General features: G+C 47.0%; 1 protein-coding gene across 7 annotated transcripts in view; it reads right to left on the bottom strand.

Moving 5' to 3' along the window:
• Positions 1-769: 769 nt before the first annotated feature.
• Positions 770-17,485, bottom strand: part of C5 (complement C5) — a 54,281-nt gene continuing 37,565 nt past the window's right edge. For 4 of the 7 annotated variants that reach the window (XM_053281832.1, XM_053281831.1, XM_053281833.1 and 1 more), the window contains 18 exons: positions 17,101-17,313; positions 16,796-16,871; positions 15,549-15,708; positions 14,849-14,944; positions 13,506-13,677; positions 12,095-12,300; positions 10,868-11,020; positions 10,244-10,306; positions 10,015-10,096; positions 9,787-9,853; positions 8,353-8,455; positions 6,917-6,991; positions 6,187-6,292; positions 5,092-5,178; positions 3,963-4,052; positions 3,080-3,163; positions 1,961-2,099; positions 770-1,055 (listed from right to left, as the gene is read on the bottom strand). In XM_053281832.1, the coding sequence (XP_053137807.1) occupies positions 926-1,055; positions 1,961-2,099; positions 3,080-3,163; positions 3,963-4,052; positions 5,092-5,178; positions 6,187-6,292; positions 6,917-6,991; positions 8,353-8,455; positions 9,787-9,853; positions 10,015-10,096; positions 10,244-10,306; positions 10,868-11,020; positions 12,095-12,300; positions 13,506-13,677; positions 14,849-14,944; positions 15,549-15,708; positions 16,796-16,871; positions 17,101-17,313 (2,102 nt within the window). In that variant the 3' untranslated portion in view covers positions 770-925. The other 3 variants (XR_008312705.1, XM_053281836.1, XM_053281837.1) reach the window with 3 other exon arrangements.

The raw sequence follows: 17,485 nt of genomic DNA, 5'->3' as shown, positions 1-17,485 counted from the left end.
GATTCATTCTTTGAGAGAGTTATCTTGGTTTAAAAAGTCAATAAAACATGCGCTGGAGGAAGCTATAAAGAGAGAGATGGCTTACAGTGCATTTGCCTTTAGGGGCTGGTTTTATGAGTTTAGGGACTACCGCATTTTCAAGCTTTATTGCTTCCGTATAAATAATTCTGAACAAATGATTCCTGGAGCAATGGAAGATCCTTCTCGCTTGCTGCTGTCAGGTCATTGGTACGTTGATAATGATAGAGAAATAATAAGAGGAGGGGAAGCAGGAAACTTCTCTGAAGGAGATAAATAAATGGCTGGATGGCTGGATGGATGGATGGATGGATGGATGGATGAATAAAAGCCCATTGATCTATTTTCCTACAAGCTTCATCAAGTCCCATCAGAGTCGAAAGAGGTATGAAATTGACTCAACAAGATCACAGATAGCTTCTGGTCTAGTCAATTTCACCTCTGATCCAGTCAATTTCATTCCCAAGATAAAGCTATAAATGGAGATCCATTAAACTATGTACAGTGTGGGGAATGTGGATAGACAGAACCTTTCCTCCCCTACTACATATTAGAATTTAGGGTCACCCAGTGAAATTAATCAGCAGTAGATTCAAGCAGACAGCAAAATACCTTTTTGCACCATGCTTCATTAATTTATAGAATGTCACTAGAAGGTGTGGTGATGGTTACTGCCTCAAATATCTTTAAAAGGAAATTAGACAAAATCTTGGGTAGGTCTATCTGTGGTGAAATGGCAGCTATTATCAGCAAATGTTAAATTGTTTTATTGATGCAGGTTGGTGCAACTTTCCTGGTTAAAACAGCCATGGATGTCATGGAACGTCAGGCAGAAGACTAGAAAATACATATGCTACATTTTGGTGGGTTGGTCTGCAGATTGTCCAGAGGAGGTCTCCGGGTAGGATTAGCAGCCGTTGATGAAGAGATCTTCCACAAATTCCTCCATCAACTCTACAAAATCTTGACAGGAGGCACAAGATGACTTCGAAGGCCACCACTCAATCCAGGTCATGGCGTCTAAAGGATACTGGTATCTACAAAGAGTGAAGGAAAACGCAGTTGCTAAGTAAGGAACTGGAGGAAGATCTGATGATGCGAGACGAAAACCTGGGTGTCGATTTCCCACTGTGAGGGGTAGTAATAGGAAGGCCTCAGAGAACGGATTGAGAAACGGAGATTTGGAGAGGCACATCCACACAACTACTTTTCTTTCGGTTCACTGGCTTTTAGAAAGTGATGGTGAAAAGGAAGTTCTAACATCATTTGTACTGAATTTTGTATTTTCTGTTGTAATTGATTTGTTTTGTGTGATGTGTGTTAATTGAATATTTTTATTATGGTGGTGTGAGTCGCCCAGAAAACAATTTGTTATGGGGCAGCCAACTTCTTATTATTATCTCTTGTTTACACAGTCAGACAGGTGTTATTGACTGGTTTGTTTTATCCAGACATCGAGTCCTTCCCAAGGACCTGGGATGCCAGAATTTTATTGTCAATTGTTATAGATATCGTCGCAGAATATAGGCTGTTCCCAGTAAAGCTGCTTTTTGTAATTGGCTGGTGGTGATTTCTGTGGCCCCTCTGGTGTTGAGGTGCTCTTCAAGGTCTTTTGGAACTGCACCCAGGGCGCCAATGACCACTGGGATTATTTTGGTCTTTTTCTGCCACAGCCTTTCAATTTCAATTTGTAGATCTTTGTATTTGGTGATTTTTTCTATTTCTTTTTCTTCTATTCTGCTATCCCCTGGTATTGCTATGTCGATTATTTAAACTTGTTTTTCTTTCTTCTCGACTACAGTTATATCTGGTGTATTGTGTGTTATTATTATTATTATTATTTAATTCTTTTCAGCAGGAAAAGCTCCTTATGTCTTGCACTCGTGCTCTGATCAAGGACCACTGCCCACCCCAGTGAGGAGTTGTTGGTTTTTTTGCTTACTTGGCATCAACACCTTCGCCGATCTTCAAGGCCTCTTTCCCCATGATCAAATAATCCTCTCCTGGGCTGAGCTGGACCTCCGAGCATGAAGTCTTTTTAATAAAGGAAACCTCTGCATTCCTCTGAGCAAAAGCCTCCCCTGAAGCAGAATGGAATGCAGTCAGAAGGGACCGGAAGACCAACTCCCCCGTCCACCACACTCCTCCAAGCGCAAGTGAGCCTAGCTAAACCCTTCTGCGAAAGAGCGCACTGCAAGCCGAGGACAGGTGTGCTCAGACAGGTGTTCATAGAGCGAATGGCTTCAAATGACCCACATGCCTGTGAGCACCAGGGAGTGACCTAAATACGATGCTTATATAAGGACCCCTGGGGGCAGTGCCCATGCCAGATTCACGGGGGCCTTTGGTCAAGGGCCTTTGTGGATCCCCTGAGCAGTGGGAGATAGGGTCAGCCATGCAGGTGGTTGCCAACTTTTTTACCCACAATGCAGTGCCCCATAGCTGCAAAGTCCCCACAAGGGTCTAGAGGAAACTTGGCTTGGTGGTAGCAGCATTAGCTTGGAGGATGTCATTGATGGCTACCATCTTTCCGCAACAGGACCTCAAGGAGTGAAGGTGCTTTGAGAACTCTTGAGTCCTTGATGTCTCGGAGATCCTGGCCAGTCCAACCCTTAACAATGACCCTGACACTCTTGCTAAATTTCCTTAAGCTGGTGTCATGAGTAGTTTTAGAGGGCGGATTGTTCAAAAAAGCATTTGTACCTGAGATCCCATATTTTAAGATTCCCATTTTTCTTTTTCTTTTTTGACACCAGTTATACCTGAGATCCCATTTAAAAATATTTCTAACGTGAGATCCCATATAAATTCCGGCTTTGTGACTGGTCCAGGTGAGGCTCTTTCCTACTACCTATTGATTGTCCATTGACGCAGGGTACAAGAGAAACAAACACCTTGCCAGCTTCGTAAACATATCTGGTCTCCATAATGCCCCATTTGTGAGGCACCACTGGAGACGAGAGACTGGACAAAAGAGACCTCTGCTCTGATCCCACAAGGAAATCCTCGTGCTCTGTTATGATTGTCATTATTTGGTGCAGGGAAACAAAGGTGCTCTCACCTCTTTTGTAGAGATCCACGAGAGTTGCGGTGTATTTAACAAAGTTGCCTTCCGTCTTGGAGGACAGGATGTTCACTTTATAGACTAGAAGAGGGGGGGAAAGGAGACGCCACCATGACCGCTTCTGACCCTCTCAAGTACAGTCATTTAATTCAGCAAGGCTTGGCTTTTTCTCCAAGGCAAGGACTGGTGGTTATGATGGTGTGGTTGTGATCCAGCTCCCCGCCCCAACAGAAACTTCTCCAACAATGAAACTGAGCCAGGACCATCTGCCCCCAAAGGCTTCACCAGTGCCCAACTTGGACCTTTCCAAAAGATGTGTCCCTCTAACCTTTCCAAATTTCTAGTGTCCCTCTAACAGGGATTCCCAGAGGTTGTTCACTACAACTCCCAGCATCCCCAGCTGCAATGGCCTTTGGCAGGGGATTATGGGAGTTGTAGTCAACAAAATCTGGGAATCCCTGTTAGCAGGAACACTAGACGAGAGAACTGCTAAGTGTGCTACAAGAAATGAAGAGTTGAATATGGAAAGGATCCCATGAGCAAAGTGTCCACTTCCCAGAGGAAGCTGTCATAGGAATATAGGAAGCTGCCATATACTGAGTCAGACCCTGGGTCCATCTAGCCCAGTATTGTCTTCACAGACTGGCAGCGGCTTCTCCAGGTTTGCAGGCAGGAATCTCCCTCAGCCCTATCCTGGAGATGCTGCCAGGGAGGGAACTTGGAGCCTAGATGCTCTTCCCAGAGCGGCTCCATCCCTTAAGAGGAATCTCTTCCAGTGCTCACCCTTCTGAGTCCTGGCAGAACCACAGAGACACAAACATATTCTGGTTTGCTCCGCAACATTTTGCACTGCTACGTGCCCCCCGTCCAGCTCGCTTACCGTACGCAGTGTTGCTCTTGCAAGCGGCTTCCCTCCTCGAATCGACACTGATGGACGGATCTGCTCTCGTCTGCATGAGCCCACATTCCGCTGTGTTGAGGGAGGACAAAGAATCCGTGTCAGCAGGAACTCCTCTTCAAAAAGAGACCCGGTGCGGTGTGGTGGCTAGGGCAAGGGGATCCTGGGTTCAAATTCCCATGCACCTTTTGAGAGTCACTGTGGCCAGGCTCACACACAGAACATGGAATCGGAGGTTTCCCCCAGCCTGTGATAGGGAGGGAATCTGAAGTTGGTGCTGCAGATTATCACAGGTCTCGGTTTGTTGGAAGCAGCTGAGTTGAGCCAGAAGTATGGCCTCCCAGTGAGGCTCTGGATGCTATCCCAGTCTGCCTCACGCTGCCTTTCAACAGCCATGCCTTCCCTACATCATCCACTTCACAGCCATTGGTCCCAATTGCAGAAGAGGGCGGGCTGAGCTGGAACGAATCAGAGGATCCTGAAGAGTGTGGGTTCAGACATAGCATGCACCTCAAGGTGACCAGCACTTGGCTTCGCAAGCCACTTTCACATCTTAGGAACAGAGGAAGCTGCCAGATACTGAGTCAGACCATTGCTCCATCTAGCTCAGTATTGTCTACACAGACTGGCAGCAGCTTCTCCAAGGTTGCAGGCAGGAGTCTCTCTCAGCTGTATCTTGGAGATGCTGCCAGGGAGGGAACTTGGAGCCTAGATGCTCTTCCCGGAGCGGCTCCATCCCCTGAGGGGAATATCTTACAGGGCTCACACTTCTAGTCTCCCATTCAAATGCAAACCAGGTGGACCTTGCTTAGCAAAGGGGAGAATTCATGCTTGATACCACAAGACCAGCTCTCCTTCCGTTGTCCATCTAGGTTTGAGGCCCCGAGGGAACCTCTGGTTCCTGTCTTGGTAGGGGTTCAGATGGTCACTGGGTTCCATTGGTTTGAAAGCAGGTTCCACGTCATGTGTGAACCCGGCCTATATCTCAGCCTCCCTTCCATCATAAGGCCATAAAGATAAAATGGGCTTCTCTGCACTATTTTGGAGAAAGAATGGGAAGAGACTCACTCATTCAATTCACTGGGGCTCACATCTAAGCAAACATGCTCACCTTCCATACATTTGCATTCCCTGCCTTCACACAGTCTTACAAGTGACTCTTCTCCATAAGGATTGTAAAACATAGAGCACTGTTTATCTGCAAAAAGGAAAGAAAGGGGATCATTTTCAGAAATCTGGCTGCAGGGATGCTCATTCACGTCACAGAAGCCCGACTGTACAACCAGAATTCTATTTCGAGACTGGCAAAGAAATCTGGATTTCTGAAAGTCTCCAAGCAGCTCACAATATGAAGAAAAGCAAGATACAAAAGGTCATACCTTAAGGAAGTTAGTCATGACTAAGCCCGACTGAATTCAGTGATGCACCTTAGTCACAATTAACTGTCTTAGGATATATAGCCCATTTAACTGTACAAGCGAAGAACAAGTTTTTATTTTTTATTTATTGTTTATTGAATGTTTTTTCCTGTAACAAGTAACAATACTTGTTTTTAGTTTTAGTTTTTCATTTAGTCTAGGGTTTTTTTAATTTTTAATCTGGTTTACATGTTCTTTGATTTTAACTGTTTTATTATGTGTATCTTTTTAATTTTAATGTAAACCATTTTTTATGTGTTTTTGATTTTAAGGTAAACCACCCTGAGCCACTTTAGGAAGGGCGGTATACAAATCAAATGAATACATAAATAAATAATATACAACAAGAAAAGAACATACAGAGAGCAGTTCTCTCACCCATAATCTTCTCCCTCAATACCTTCCCTCACCCCAAGACAAATAAAGCAAAAGCAAAGAACAAGGTTTTTATGTTCTAAGGGCGGTATAGAAATCAATCAATCAATCAATCAATCAATCAAATAAATAAATAAATGAGAATCAGCACTTTAAAAGGTGTCTCTTTGCTCAGTTAGCAGGGGATTTTTTTTAACGTTGGGGTTGAAGACTGTTGGATATATGTACTGCTTTTTTAAAAAAATGTTGGGAGGATTTTGTTTCGGTTTTGGCTTTAATCGAACTTTTGCAAGCTGCCTCTGAAGTCTGAATGAAAAGATGGGACATACAATCTTCAAGGATTATAAGCTCTCAAAAATAAAGGACACAAATAGATCCAGTCATGAAACAGGGGAGGGGAACAGACTCCTTACCAGGGTTGTGATATTCATACACAGTGAAAGTCCCTGGGCTTGGCATGCCAACACGGAAAATTTCCGTCACTCGGAAGCCAATGCACAAGAATTCGCCGGCTGGAATCTGTGGGGATAATATATACGAGTGACTGTGGATTCAACACCAAGTTCATCCAACTTCAAAAATCAGCCCTCCTTGGGTGAATGAATTTTACCCAAGCAGAGATACAGCACAGCGCAGAACTGAGCGTGTTCCCTGATTCTGCACAGGAATTTGATACTGAGATACCAGCATTAGATACTGGCATCCTGAGTGCCAATCCACATGCAATGTGGGAGATTTGTGGTCAATTTCATAATGTTCCTTCCTCGCCCCCTGCCGGAAAAATAAATAAATCAAAAACCAAGTGGTGGGAGCAGTTGTAGGGTCCGGGATGGTGGTGTTCAACGATGCCTATATTTCCCCCCTGATATGGCTAACGGCAGCTTCAGAAGAATGATTTAGAGTGGGGAAGGACCAAGGTGAAATACCCCCTCTGCAACCAAGTCAATAAATCGGCATTCCCCTCTTTCCTTCTTTCCCTCCTTCTTTGGTGCACACAATTGGGGTTACCTTGTTTCACAACTGTGATCTTTTGATTTTAAAGTGTAGGGTACAAACACCCTAGCCTAGAACCACTGAGAGAACCAGCAGTCATCCAAACATCGTTGAGTATGAGAACATGTGGGGAAGCAAGGAGGAACTCACGGAGTCTATTTGTGCTATGACGTGTCCCTCTCTTATCTCATAATTAGATATGATCTGGTCCACTCCATTTGTAAGCTGAGAAGAGAAAGAGAGAGAATTCACTTACTACAACTACTCCTATGGAGAGGAGAGCTGGTCTTGTGGTAGCAAGCATGACTTGTCCGCTTAGCTAAGCAAGGTCCACCCTGGTTGCATATGAATGGGAGACTTGATGTGTGAGCACTTCAAGATATTCCCCTCAAGGGATGGAGCTGCTCTGGGAAGAGCATCTAGGTTCCAAATTCCCTCCCTGGCAGCATCTCCAAGATAGGGCTGAGAGAGATTCCTGCCTGCAACCTTGGAGAACCCGCTACCAGTCTGTGAAGACAATACTGAGCTAGATAGACCAATGGTCTGACTCAGTATATGGCAGCTTCCAATGCTCCTATGTCCCTACTACAAATATTTATATACTGCTTTTCAACAAAATAGTTCTCAAAGTCGTTTACATAGAAAAAGAAATACCACCTTACCATATTTACCCCTTTTCACAGCTGCCGTGCAGAGAGTAGACACTTTCAATGAACTGTCCACTACGACCCCAAGATCTCTTTCCTGGTCAGTCATTGACAGCTCAGAAGACCTCATCAGTGTATATTTGGAGTTGCGGGGGGGGGTTGCCCCAATATGCATCACTTTACATTCACTTACACTGAAGCGCATTTGCCATTTTGGCTCACTCAGTTTGGAGAGATCCTTTTGGAGCTCCTCACAATCTGCCTTGGATTTCACTACCCTAAATAATTTAGTGTCATCTGCAAATCTGGCCACTTCACTGCTTACCCCATCTTCTTTATGAATAGGTTCACGACCACCGGTCCCAAAACAGATCTCTGGGGGACCCCACGTCTTACTTCCATCCATTGTCAAAACTCTCCATTTATTTCTACCCCATTTCCTGTCCTCCAACCATAGGATCATAGGAAGCTGCCATATACTGAGTCAGACCATTGGTCTATCTTGCTCAGTATTGTCTTCACAACCTGTCCGCTGCTTCTCCAAGGTTGCAGGCAGGCGTCTCTCTCTATCTTGCCTTATCTTGGAGAAGCCAGGGAGGCAACTTGAACCTTCTGCTCTTTGCAGAGCAGCTCTATCCGCTGAAGGGAATCGCTTCCAGTGCTCACACTTCTAGTCTCCCTTTCATATGCAACCAGGGTGGACCCTGCTTAGCTACAGGGACAAGTCATGCTAGCTACCACAAGACCAGCTCTCCTCTTTTACCCATCCACACACGAACCTTTCCCCTTCTCTCATGACTGTTATGGTTACTCGGAAGCCTTTGGTGAGGAACCTTGTCAAAAGCTTTTTGGAAGTCCCCAGTATACTATGTCGACTGGATCACCTTTATCCACATGCCTGGAAATTGAACATTGTCATTGGGCAACAGCCCTACTTACGACAGATAAATCGTTTGTGTTTGCTTCCAGTCCACTGACCAAAGATATGTCCATCACAGCATGGGAAGAGGAGGACTGCGGTTCTCCCCTGCTAGGCCTGTACCTACCCAGGGTTAAAAAAAAATGGACAGTGGTCTGTCTGCACCAGACTTGGTGATACCCAGGGTTAGCTTCAAGCCAGAGTTTGAAGCCATGGTTTGCATCGGGTTTTCACATTCTGATTCAAGCTAACCATGCATTAACATCTGTGCAGAGGTAAGGCTACTATTAAAAAAAAAAAGGAGGGGGATCTGCAGGAGGAAGAGGGAGGGGGACAGAGGGTAAGGGTCTGTCAGGGTCAAACTAGATATGCAGTGACTTGCGTTAGTGAGAGGCATGCTTATTACCAGATGTCAGCCACCTAATGGTGCAGCGGGGAAATAACTTGACTAGCAAGCCAGAGGTGGCCGGTTTGAATCCCCGCTGGTATGTTTCCCAGACTTTGGGAAACTCATCTATCTGGCAGAAGTGATACAGGAAGATGCTGAAAGGCATCATCTCATACTGCGCGGGAGGAGGCAACGGCAAACCCCTCCTGTATTCTACCAAAAGACAACCACAGGGCTCTGTGGGCACCAGGGGTTGACGGCACACCTTTACCTTTACCTATTTTTTGTTTCGGTACTTGAATCAACTAGTGGGACTCTCCTCACCCTTCACCATTCCCCTATGGCTTTTGTTCTCCACGGAAGCGTTCCCAGGGAGAAGCAGGCCTCATACGAATGCCGATTCACAGGCTTGTCCACAGGAGGAACATGAGCAGAGCAGGGGAGTGCCTCGCTAGGGTGAGGGAGCCATGAGCACTCCTGACCGGTGGCCCTGTGGGTGCAGAGATCAAGCCAAAGCGGCCTTGCCCACCTCAAAAAAGGGCCTTGACTGTCCTCAGAAACAGGCTGGGGGCAGAATGTGGGGTGGGTGGCCTCATCTTGCCCAGCTCTTGGCACACACAAAATCGCTCTCCTCCCGCCACTCCTCCCTGGATCTTTGCATTCACATGAGTGCCAGTCCGAAGTGTGCCCAGCTCTCCGACCCGGGCAGAGGGCTCCTCTGGTCCTGAATTGGATTGTGTGAATGCGCCTCTTGTATATCTAGTTTGATCTTCAGTCTAGTTTTAAGTTGCCCCACACAAACCTGTCTCTTTAAGCTTCCAGGGTATCTTTGGTGGGGGAAATCAAGTGACCGTGGCTGACAAGATGGGGCCGTTAGGATTTCATCAAGACTGATCTACTCTGGCTATAACCATAGGGGGTGACAGCCCACAGAGAGGGAGCAGAAGGAAAAGCCAGGAGGAGGGAAGTGTAGTAGTGCTGTTGTTAACTATGAAAGAAATGCAAAATAAGGTCATTTCTGCCCACAAGCAGGGCACAGGGACAGCCTCCAGCCCGCTGGACTTACTTTGCACAGGCCATCAGGGTGCTGGGTTCATTATACCACCTGGAGTAAGATCGGTCGGGATCCATTTCTGTGTGGGCAACGGAAAGAAAGTTCTTCAGAACCAACTGACCAGTATAGTGACTTAAAGGTACGGGCGGCATCTTGGCTTATGGGGGAAAACTGCTCTTGTGCCTTCATGAGTAACCTTACACGCCTCCACTTCTAAGATGAGAAGTACGAGTCTCTCACCATTTGGTGACTTCACGTCGATCTTCAGCTGAAAATTGCAGGTGTCTTCGGAGGTGCTGAATTTGTAATACACCCTCCTCAGCTGCATATGTGCAAAACAACAACAATCACACTCAGTTCTAAATTCATCTGAATGCACCAACCCATCCGGCAGCCGCCGAGGGCTTCTAGTCAGTCTGCCAGAGGAATCTGGTGCAGAATAACAGGCTCGGGCGCTTTGTTCACTTACATTCACGAATGCCAGTCCAGTGTTGCTACCTGTACGCACCTCGATGTCATCATTCAAGGGCGCCTAGGAAAACATAAAGAAAGGAGCAGATGCAGTCCCAGGCTGAGCTGTTACGAACAGGAGTTGGGTCAGCCAAAGAGTTTAACAAGCGGCACATCTCTCCTTCTGGGAATGATGGGAATTGTAGTTCAGCTGCATCTGGAGGAATGCGGGTTGGGAAACCCTGCCAGCGTCGCCTCTAACAGGGATTCCCAGATGTTGTTGACTACAACTCCCCTCTGGTCATCCCTGTTAGAGGGGACACGGACCATTGGCATATACTCTGCATGTGGAATTTCCCGGGTTTGAGTCACAGCATTCCCAGTTTAAGAATTTAGGGGAGGAGGGCTGGGAAAGAGTCTCTGACTCAGGCCGTGGGGAGCTGCTGCCAACCAGAGGAGACAGTCCTGACCTAGATATACCAATGGTCTGACTCAGTTAGGCGGCAGCTTCATATTTTTCCGCTCTCACTGATCAGAAATTCAAGGGCATTTCACAAGACGTTCCGCTCCTTTTTAATCAAAGAAACAAACACAACAAATAGAATGCTGTGTTGTTGTTTTTTAAAATAACCCATCCACTCACTTCCACAGGCTTGCCAGCGTAATTGTTTCCTGTAAGCCTATACTGATGAAAATCTCCGTAATTCTTGTAGGCGACTTTGACGTTCATGTTGAGTGCCAGCCGTTTGACCAGAATGGAATATTCTGTCAGTGCTTCTAGAGCGTTGATTGTATCCTGTGAAATTCAGGGAAGGGGACAAAAAATGAGGCACGGACCTTTTCCTTCGACCAGGGGTTGTCAAACCTGGGTCCCCAGATGGTCTTGGACTACAAAACCCATCATCACCAGCCACAGTGCCTTGATGATGGGAGCTGTAGTCCCATCTGGCAATTCAAGACAGAGAAACCCAGCCTTGGACAGTGCAGGAACGATGCTGAACTCCTGGATTGGGAAGGATGAAGCCCCAAACCGAACTGGGAATAGTGACCTGCTTCCAGTGCGGTACCTTCAATCTGTTGGATCTGCATGGAAGTAAGAATATAAGAACGGCCCTGCGGGATCAGGCCCAAGGAAGCCCATCTAGTCCAGCATCCTGTTTCCCACAGTGGCCCACCAGATGCCTCTGAGAAGCCTACAGGCAAGAGCTGAAGGCATGCCCTCTCTCCGGTTGTTGCTCCCCTGCAACAGGTATTGAGAGGCATCCTGCCTCTGAGACTGGAGGTGGCCCACAGCCACCAGACTAGTAGCCATTGATAGACCTTTCCTCCATGAATTTGTCTAAGCCCCTTTTAAAGCCATCCAAGCTGGTGGCCATCACCACATCCCGTGGCAAGGAATTCCATAGATTGATTAGGTGCTCTGTGAAAAAGTACTTCCTCTTGTCGGGGACTGGGAAGACCCGAGTTCAAATCCCCATTCAACCAGGAAACTCACTGGGTGACTCTGGGCCAGTCATTTAACTCTCAACCCTAACCTACCCTCACAGGGTGGTTGTGAGGATAAACATAACCATGTACACCTCTCTGAGCTCCGCAGAGGAAGAACAGGATAGAAGTGTAAATATAAAATAAATAAATTTCCCAGCCATCAGTTTCATGACCCCAGGTTCTAGAGTTGTGAGAGAGGGAGGAAAATCTCTCTCTGTCCACTCTCTCCACTCCATGCATAATGTTATAGACCCCTATCATGTCTCCCCTGAGTCGCCTCTTTTCCAAAGTAAAGAGCCCCAGATGCTGTCGCCTTGCCTCGTAAGGAAGGTCACAAAGAACCCCTTCTGCCTTGATGCCATTTTTGGCGAAGGAGTGGTACCTGGGTAGAATAAAATCCTCCGCCGTATCTCTGCTGTTCTGACAGCCATCTGATAATGGGGTCCGCATAGGCTTGGTCTCCGTGTAGAAGAATGGTTAGCAGGGCATAGGCGGTGGTTTCGACCATCTTGGCGCTTTCCTTGGAGGGACTGCTCTGGTCTACTTTGTTGAAAGACTCTTTCCAGTAACGATACAAAGGAGGGCCCACTGGAAGAGGGATGGAGAGAGAGAGAGAGAGAGAGAGAGAGAGAGAGAGAGAGAGAGAGAGAGTGTCTCAAAGTGGGAAGGGGCAAAGCAAAGCAAGAAGATGGACCTTTGTGTAAAGTGTGCCGTCAAGTGGATTTAGACTCCAGGCGATCACTGAGCCTTGTGGTTTTCTTGGGTAGAATACAGGAGGGTTTACCATTGCCTCCTCCTGCACAGTATGAGATGATGCCTTTCAGCATCTTCCTATATCGATATAGTCTGGGAAACATACCAGCGGGGATTCGAACCAGCAAGCTTCTGCTTGTCAGTCAAGCATTTCACCGCTGTGCCACTTAAGGCGGAGGATCTTAGGGATGTGCACGGAACTGGCTGGCCCGGTTCGGTTCAAGTCCAGACCGGACTCGAACCAGACTGGGCCAGTTCGGTCCGGCACCCCCTCGAACCCCCATTCCGGTTCGGTCCGGGGGTGGTGTTGCTTAAAAAAAAAAAACTAAAATAATTTTTTTAAGGCACTTACCCCTTCAGGGGAGCTGTTGGAGGTGGCGGGGGTGTGTGTGTCCGCAGAGGTTCCCCCTCCCCTTACAGGCCTCAATGCAACCCAAACCAGTCCATACCAGTCCATTTGGCTGGCTCGGGCCTTCCCCCTCCGTGCGGTGGCTATTTTGTAGGCCGCCGTGCCTGTGCAATTGGCCTCTGAGAGGCCTAGGTAAGTGCCTTAAAAAATTGTTTTCCCCAGTTTAAAAAATAAATAAATTGCAAACCTCCAAACAGTCCGGGGTGGGGGTGTTCAGTCCAGGGTCGGACCGAACAGGGGATGGTTCGGTTCAACCCCAAACCATCGAACCGAACCAGTTCGACGTCGAGCTGGTTCGCACATCCCTAGAGGATGTTTAATCTTGCATCTATAGAAGCAAACAGCAATGGATGCAGATTCCCAAGAAAATACAGCTGCATATAAATGAAGGAGGGGTGGGGTTGCAATAGCAACCAGTGGATATCATGGTATGCAGGTCCTTCTGGGTTTGGGTAGCGTTTGGTTTAGGAAGTTGGATGAGGAGCAAGTCCGCAGCCACTTCGATTCCAGGGGCACTGGGGCCAGCCAATCAGCACTGCACATAGCCCTTCGTGACTGACCACAGCCGGCACTGTTCAACTCCAGCTTCTGCACAAGCCATAGCATGAAAAAGGCACCAACCACACTTTACCTTTCACAAGGGCCTCTCTCTTGAGCAAGCTGAAGGCCGTGCGGGCGTCAGGCTGCTTGGACTTTGCGAGAGCAAGCGCATAAGTAACAATTGCCAAAGAAAACGTGCTTTGAGCCGATCTGTAATTTTTCAGCAAATAATCTTCAGCTTTATTCTTAGCGTCTTGGACTCTCTGTAACGGCAAACAGGAAACACGTATCACACTGCAAGCTCTCTGGGTTGGCATTCGTCTTTGCCTACCAAACACTATCTACCTTCGGGATGATCCAGCCGTAATGGAGCTCTCTGAGATCCTGCTGGTCTCTCTCTAGCATTCCCAGGATTCAAAAATGGACCAGGGAATTTTGCTAACCTGGTGCAGCAGGGATGCTAACCTTGGGTAGCGTTGCTATCTTCCTGGATTTTCTGGGTAATACACAGATTGACATTGAGTGTGCCAGTCCACATATTAGCTGCATTTACCCCAAAGTCCCTGCAGGGCTATCAGGGACCAGTACAGACATGACTTCCCCCCCCCGCCCCCGAATCAAGGCTGCACATTCTGGCTTAGCCTGAAGTATGTCCGGCTTTAAAAAATCCTCTCATTTCAGCGGCTTTTTTTGCGGCGGGGAACGGGGCTTCTGTTATGCCCCCTGCTTCTCCCTTGATGTGTGGAGTGGCCATGCCAGTAATTCAGAGTTTTTCAACACTCGGTGAGGGGAGTTTGCATAGGCTTTAGAGATGCAGAATGGATGTAACCTGAGCCTTTTTGTCTGAGCTGATTTCATTAGCCTGCCATTTTCTTCATGACAGAGAGAAAGCAAAGCTCTGGTTTCGGATTTCAACTTCCCTCCCTGCCTCTTAAATCATCTGGCGGCGGGGAGAGAGCAGGGGGGGACATGAGGTGATGAAGACTGTCATTCACAAAGGCAAGAGTCCAGCGTTCTGCTGTTTGATCATGCCGGTCTTCTGCTCCTCTGTCGCTGCCAAACTAACAGCAACAAAAAAGCTCCCTCGGTCTCCTGCTCTCTGATGTGAGTTGTGATTGGTTGGAGGAAAAACCCAGTGGGGACGCATAGGAAAAAGATCGCAGGGGTTGCGGGGAGGAGCCGGCGGCTCTGTGGATGGTCCATCTAATCCCCCGAATTCAACTGCCTCGAATCTGCTCCAAAACAGAATTTGCATAAAGCCATGTGTGAATAACCTGCAGGTATGGCTGGGAGGGACTCCTGCGTGAAACCTTGGAGAAGTCATTGCCAGTCAGTGTAGACAGACAGCCCAAGGGTCTGGCTTGGCTTAAGGCAGCTTCCTATGTGCCAGTACAGAAACAATGCCAACAAGGAGAAAATTGGGAGCACACGTACCTGCAGTGGGCAGATGTGAATTGCTTTTTCAAATCCAATCAGGGAGAAGGCCGTGAGATATAACGTCTTTTCTTTCTGTTCTTTAGGCAACGTGCCCTGGACACAGTGACATAAAAATATGGATCACTACTTATTTTAAAGCTCTTGCATACCCTTCTTTGGTCGAGCCCAACATCCAAAGTGGCTAACGGAAATTTCATAATGAAATCCAGTGATAGGAACGAACTCAGCAAAAGAATGAACACATTACCAGGATCCCAAATACAGGAACAATTGTAAGAGTGACCTTTAAAAAATATATATTGATTAGATTTAAAAAAAAAAAAAAATCCTAGGTATGGCTGGGAAAGGCTCCTGCCTGAAACCTTGGAGAGCTGCTGCCAGTCAGTGCTGTTAATAATGAGCTAGATGGACCAAAGGTCTGACTCAGTAGGAAGCAGCTTCCTATGCAGGGCAAGCCTACCACCCACCACCTTTGTTGAAGCTAATCAAGGTCCTCTCCGTGTCATGTACCCCTGAGAACAGACAGGGATTGTAATAAATAAACTGTCAAGGGACACCCTAGGGAATAACAAAAAGGTTATGACTTCAGCTTTCAGGAGAGTCTTATCTTTTCGATTTCCTATCCCACCGTTCTGCCACACGGGTCCTTCAAGGTGGCGAACCGCTCCATTTAAACACCAATATACGCATGGCTCACCTGTAGTTTTACTGGCTGGTAACTTGAGATCTCCCTGAAAGATCCATCGGACATTTGACAGTATTCAATCATCCATATCAGAGACTCACAGACAGAGGACTTGTCGAGCTCCAGATACTGGTAAACTTGTCCAAAAATCCTTAGGGCAAAAGCCGTCAGCCTAGCATGGGTGGGAATTGCGTTAGGGCTAAGGATTCGAATTCGGGTCAGCAGCTGCGTCTGCCCTCAAGCCATTGCCTTCCCCACTCGTAATCTGAACACGAAACCGTATGATACAAGAGTCCCACCCACACCTCACGTTCAACACGCATACTGTGAGTGTACAGTGTACACAGTCACAGATCTGTACACAGGTACAGTCATTCACATGTTATGTTGAACACAGGGACTGAAGTACCTTTCCTATCTGTCCCATGCATTTGAAGAGCCTGGTACAATTATCCACACAAACGCATGACATGCACATCTGTACATTCGTACAGCATAACGTCTGAACCAGGCTAAGCCCTATTGGAAAGGCCCCAATTAAGAGGGATTATTTTATTACATTTGTCTTCGGGAAATGGCATATAAGGTCCCGCCACACTTGTTGACCCTTACAACAACCTTGTGAGGTAGGCTATGCAGCGAGGTCCTAGGTTACCCCATGAGTTTCCTGGCAAAGAACGTGTGCCCTTCTGCTGTCCAGCCCTCTACCCAGCACTCTAGACTGAAAGCACAGAGGCAGCTAGCAGTTGGGTGATGCAATGTTACCCTTGAAGGAGCAGGACAGAAAAAGTGTTGATGCTTTTGAACTTGGGTGCGGGAGAAGACTTTTGAGGATCCCACGGACAGCCAGGAAAACAAACCAATAGATCATGGAACAAATCAATCCAGAATTTTCACTCCAGGAACAAATGACCAGGCTGAAACTATCATACTTGGGACACATTATGCGAAGACCCAGCAACCTTGAGAAGTCCACAATGCTGGGAAAAGTGGAAGGAAAGAGAAGAAGAGGACGGCCAGCAGCAAGGTGGATGGACTCGATGACGACAGCCATGAATGCGTCACTGAGAGGCCTTCAGGGCCAAGTGGAAGACAGATCAACCTGGAGAGAATCTCTCTATGGGGTCGGTAAGAGTTGACACCGACTTGACGGCACTTAATCGATCAATCAATGTTACCCTGTCTTTGGACTAAACCACGTTATTTTTCTACATCTGAATGCAAGACTTTAATACAAAACTCAAGTACCCTTAACTCACCAAGTGCTTGACTCACCACCCTTCCACATACTGTAAGAGTAATCGGGTTTTCGGAACGAGAGGATGCTGACAATTCCTAGAAATGCATAAAGCAGTCTGAGGTCTATTCCCCACATTACTTTCGCCTGACACTCATACAACCACTACTCCAAAATTACTAAATCCGGACCTTTCCCCACACTACCCCAACATAGGGATTAATCTCTCAGAAATAAATTACTATTTTTCGGGTTGAACACAATTTTCACTTCCCTGCCCTGCAGCGTCTGGATTTCCACGGGACCTGAGAAGTAATACTACCGTACCTTCTCTCATCCTCCTCCTCAGTTTAATTCTTGTAGTGAGGGTTTCCAGGCCAAACAGGTCCCAGCTGTTCGTCGTTTCCAGATAGTGATACACAAAAATGGCTGGCACGACATTCATAAGTTCTGTTTCTGCGCTTCCCCTGGGGAGGTTAGCAAGTAACTTGAGGCCTTCGGGGCTGAGTGCAGCAGTGAACACATCGCCCAGAAGGAGACCTGCAAAATCAATCAATCAATCAATCAATCAATCAATATAATGGAATCTTACCTTTAGGGGATACATCCCTGTTGACTTAAGTGGGAGGCATGAAAGCTGATCAAGAACTGATTTTGCCCAAAAGGTTTAGACCTGAAACTCTGCAACATAAAATACGGCATACTTCATATT

This window comes from Hemicordylus capensis, chromosome 17 (genome assembly GCF_027244095.1).
Source record: "Hemicordylus capensis ecotype Gifberg chromosome 17, rHemCap1.1.pri, whole genome shotgun sequence".
In the NCBI taxonomy this organism is placed as follows: Eukaryota; Metazoa; Chordata; class Lepidosauria; order Squamata; family Cordylidae; genus Hemicordylus; species Hemicordylus capensis.
The sequence above is the reverse complement of the archived record's forward strand: the minus strand, read 5'-3'. Positions and strand labels throughout refer to the sequence as shown.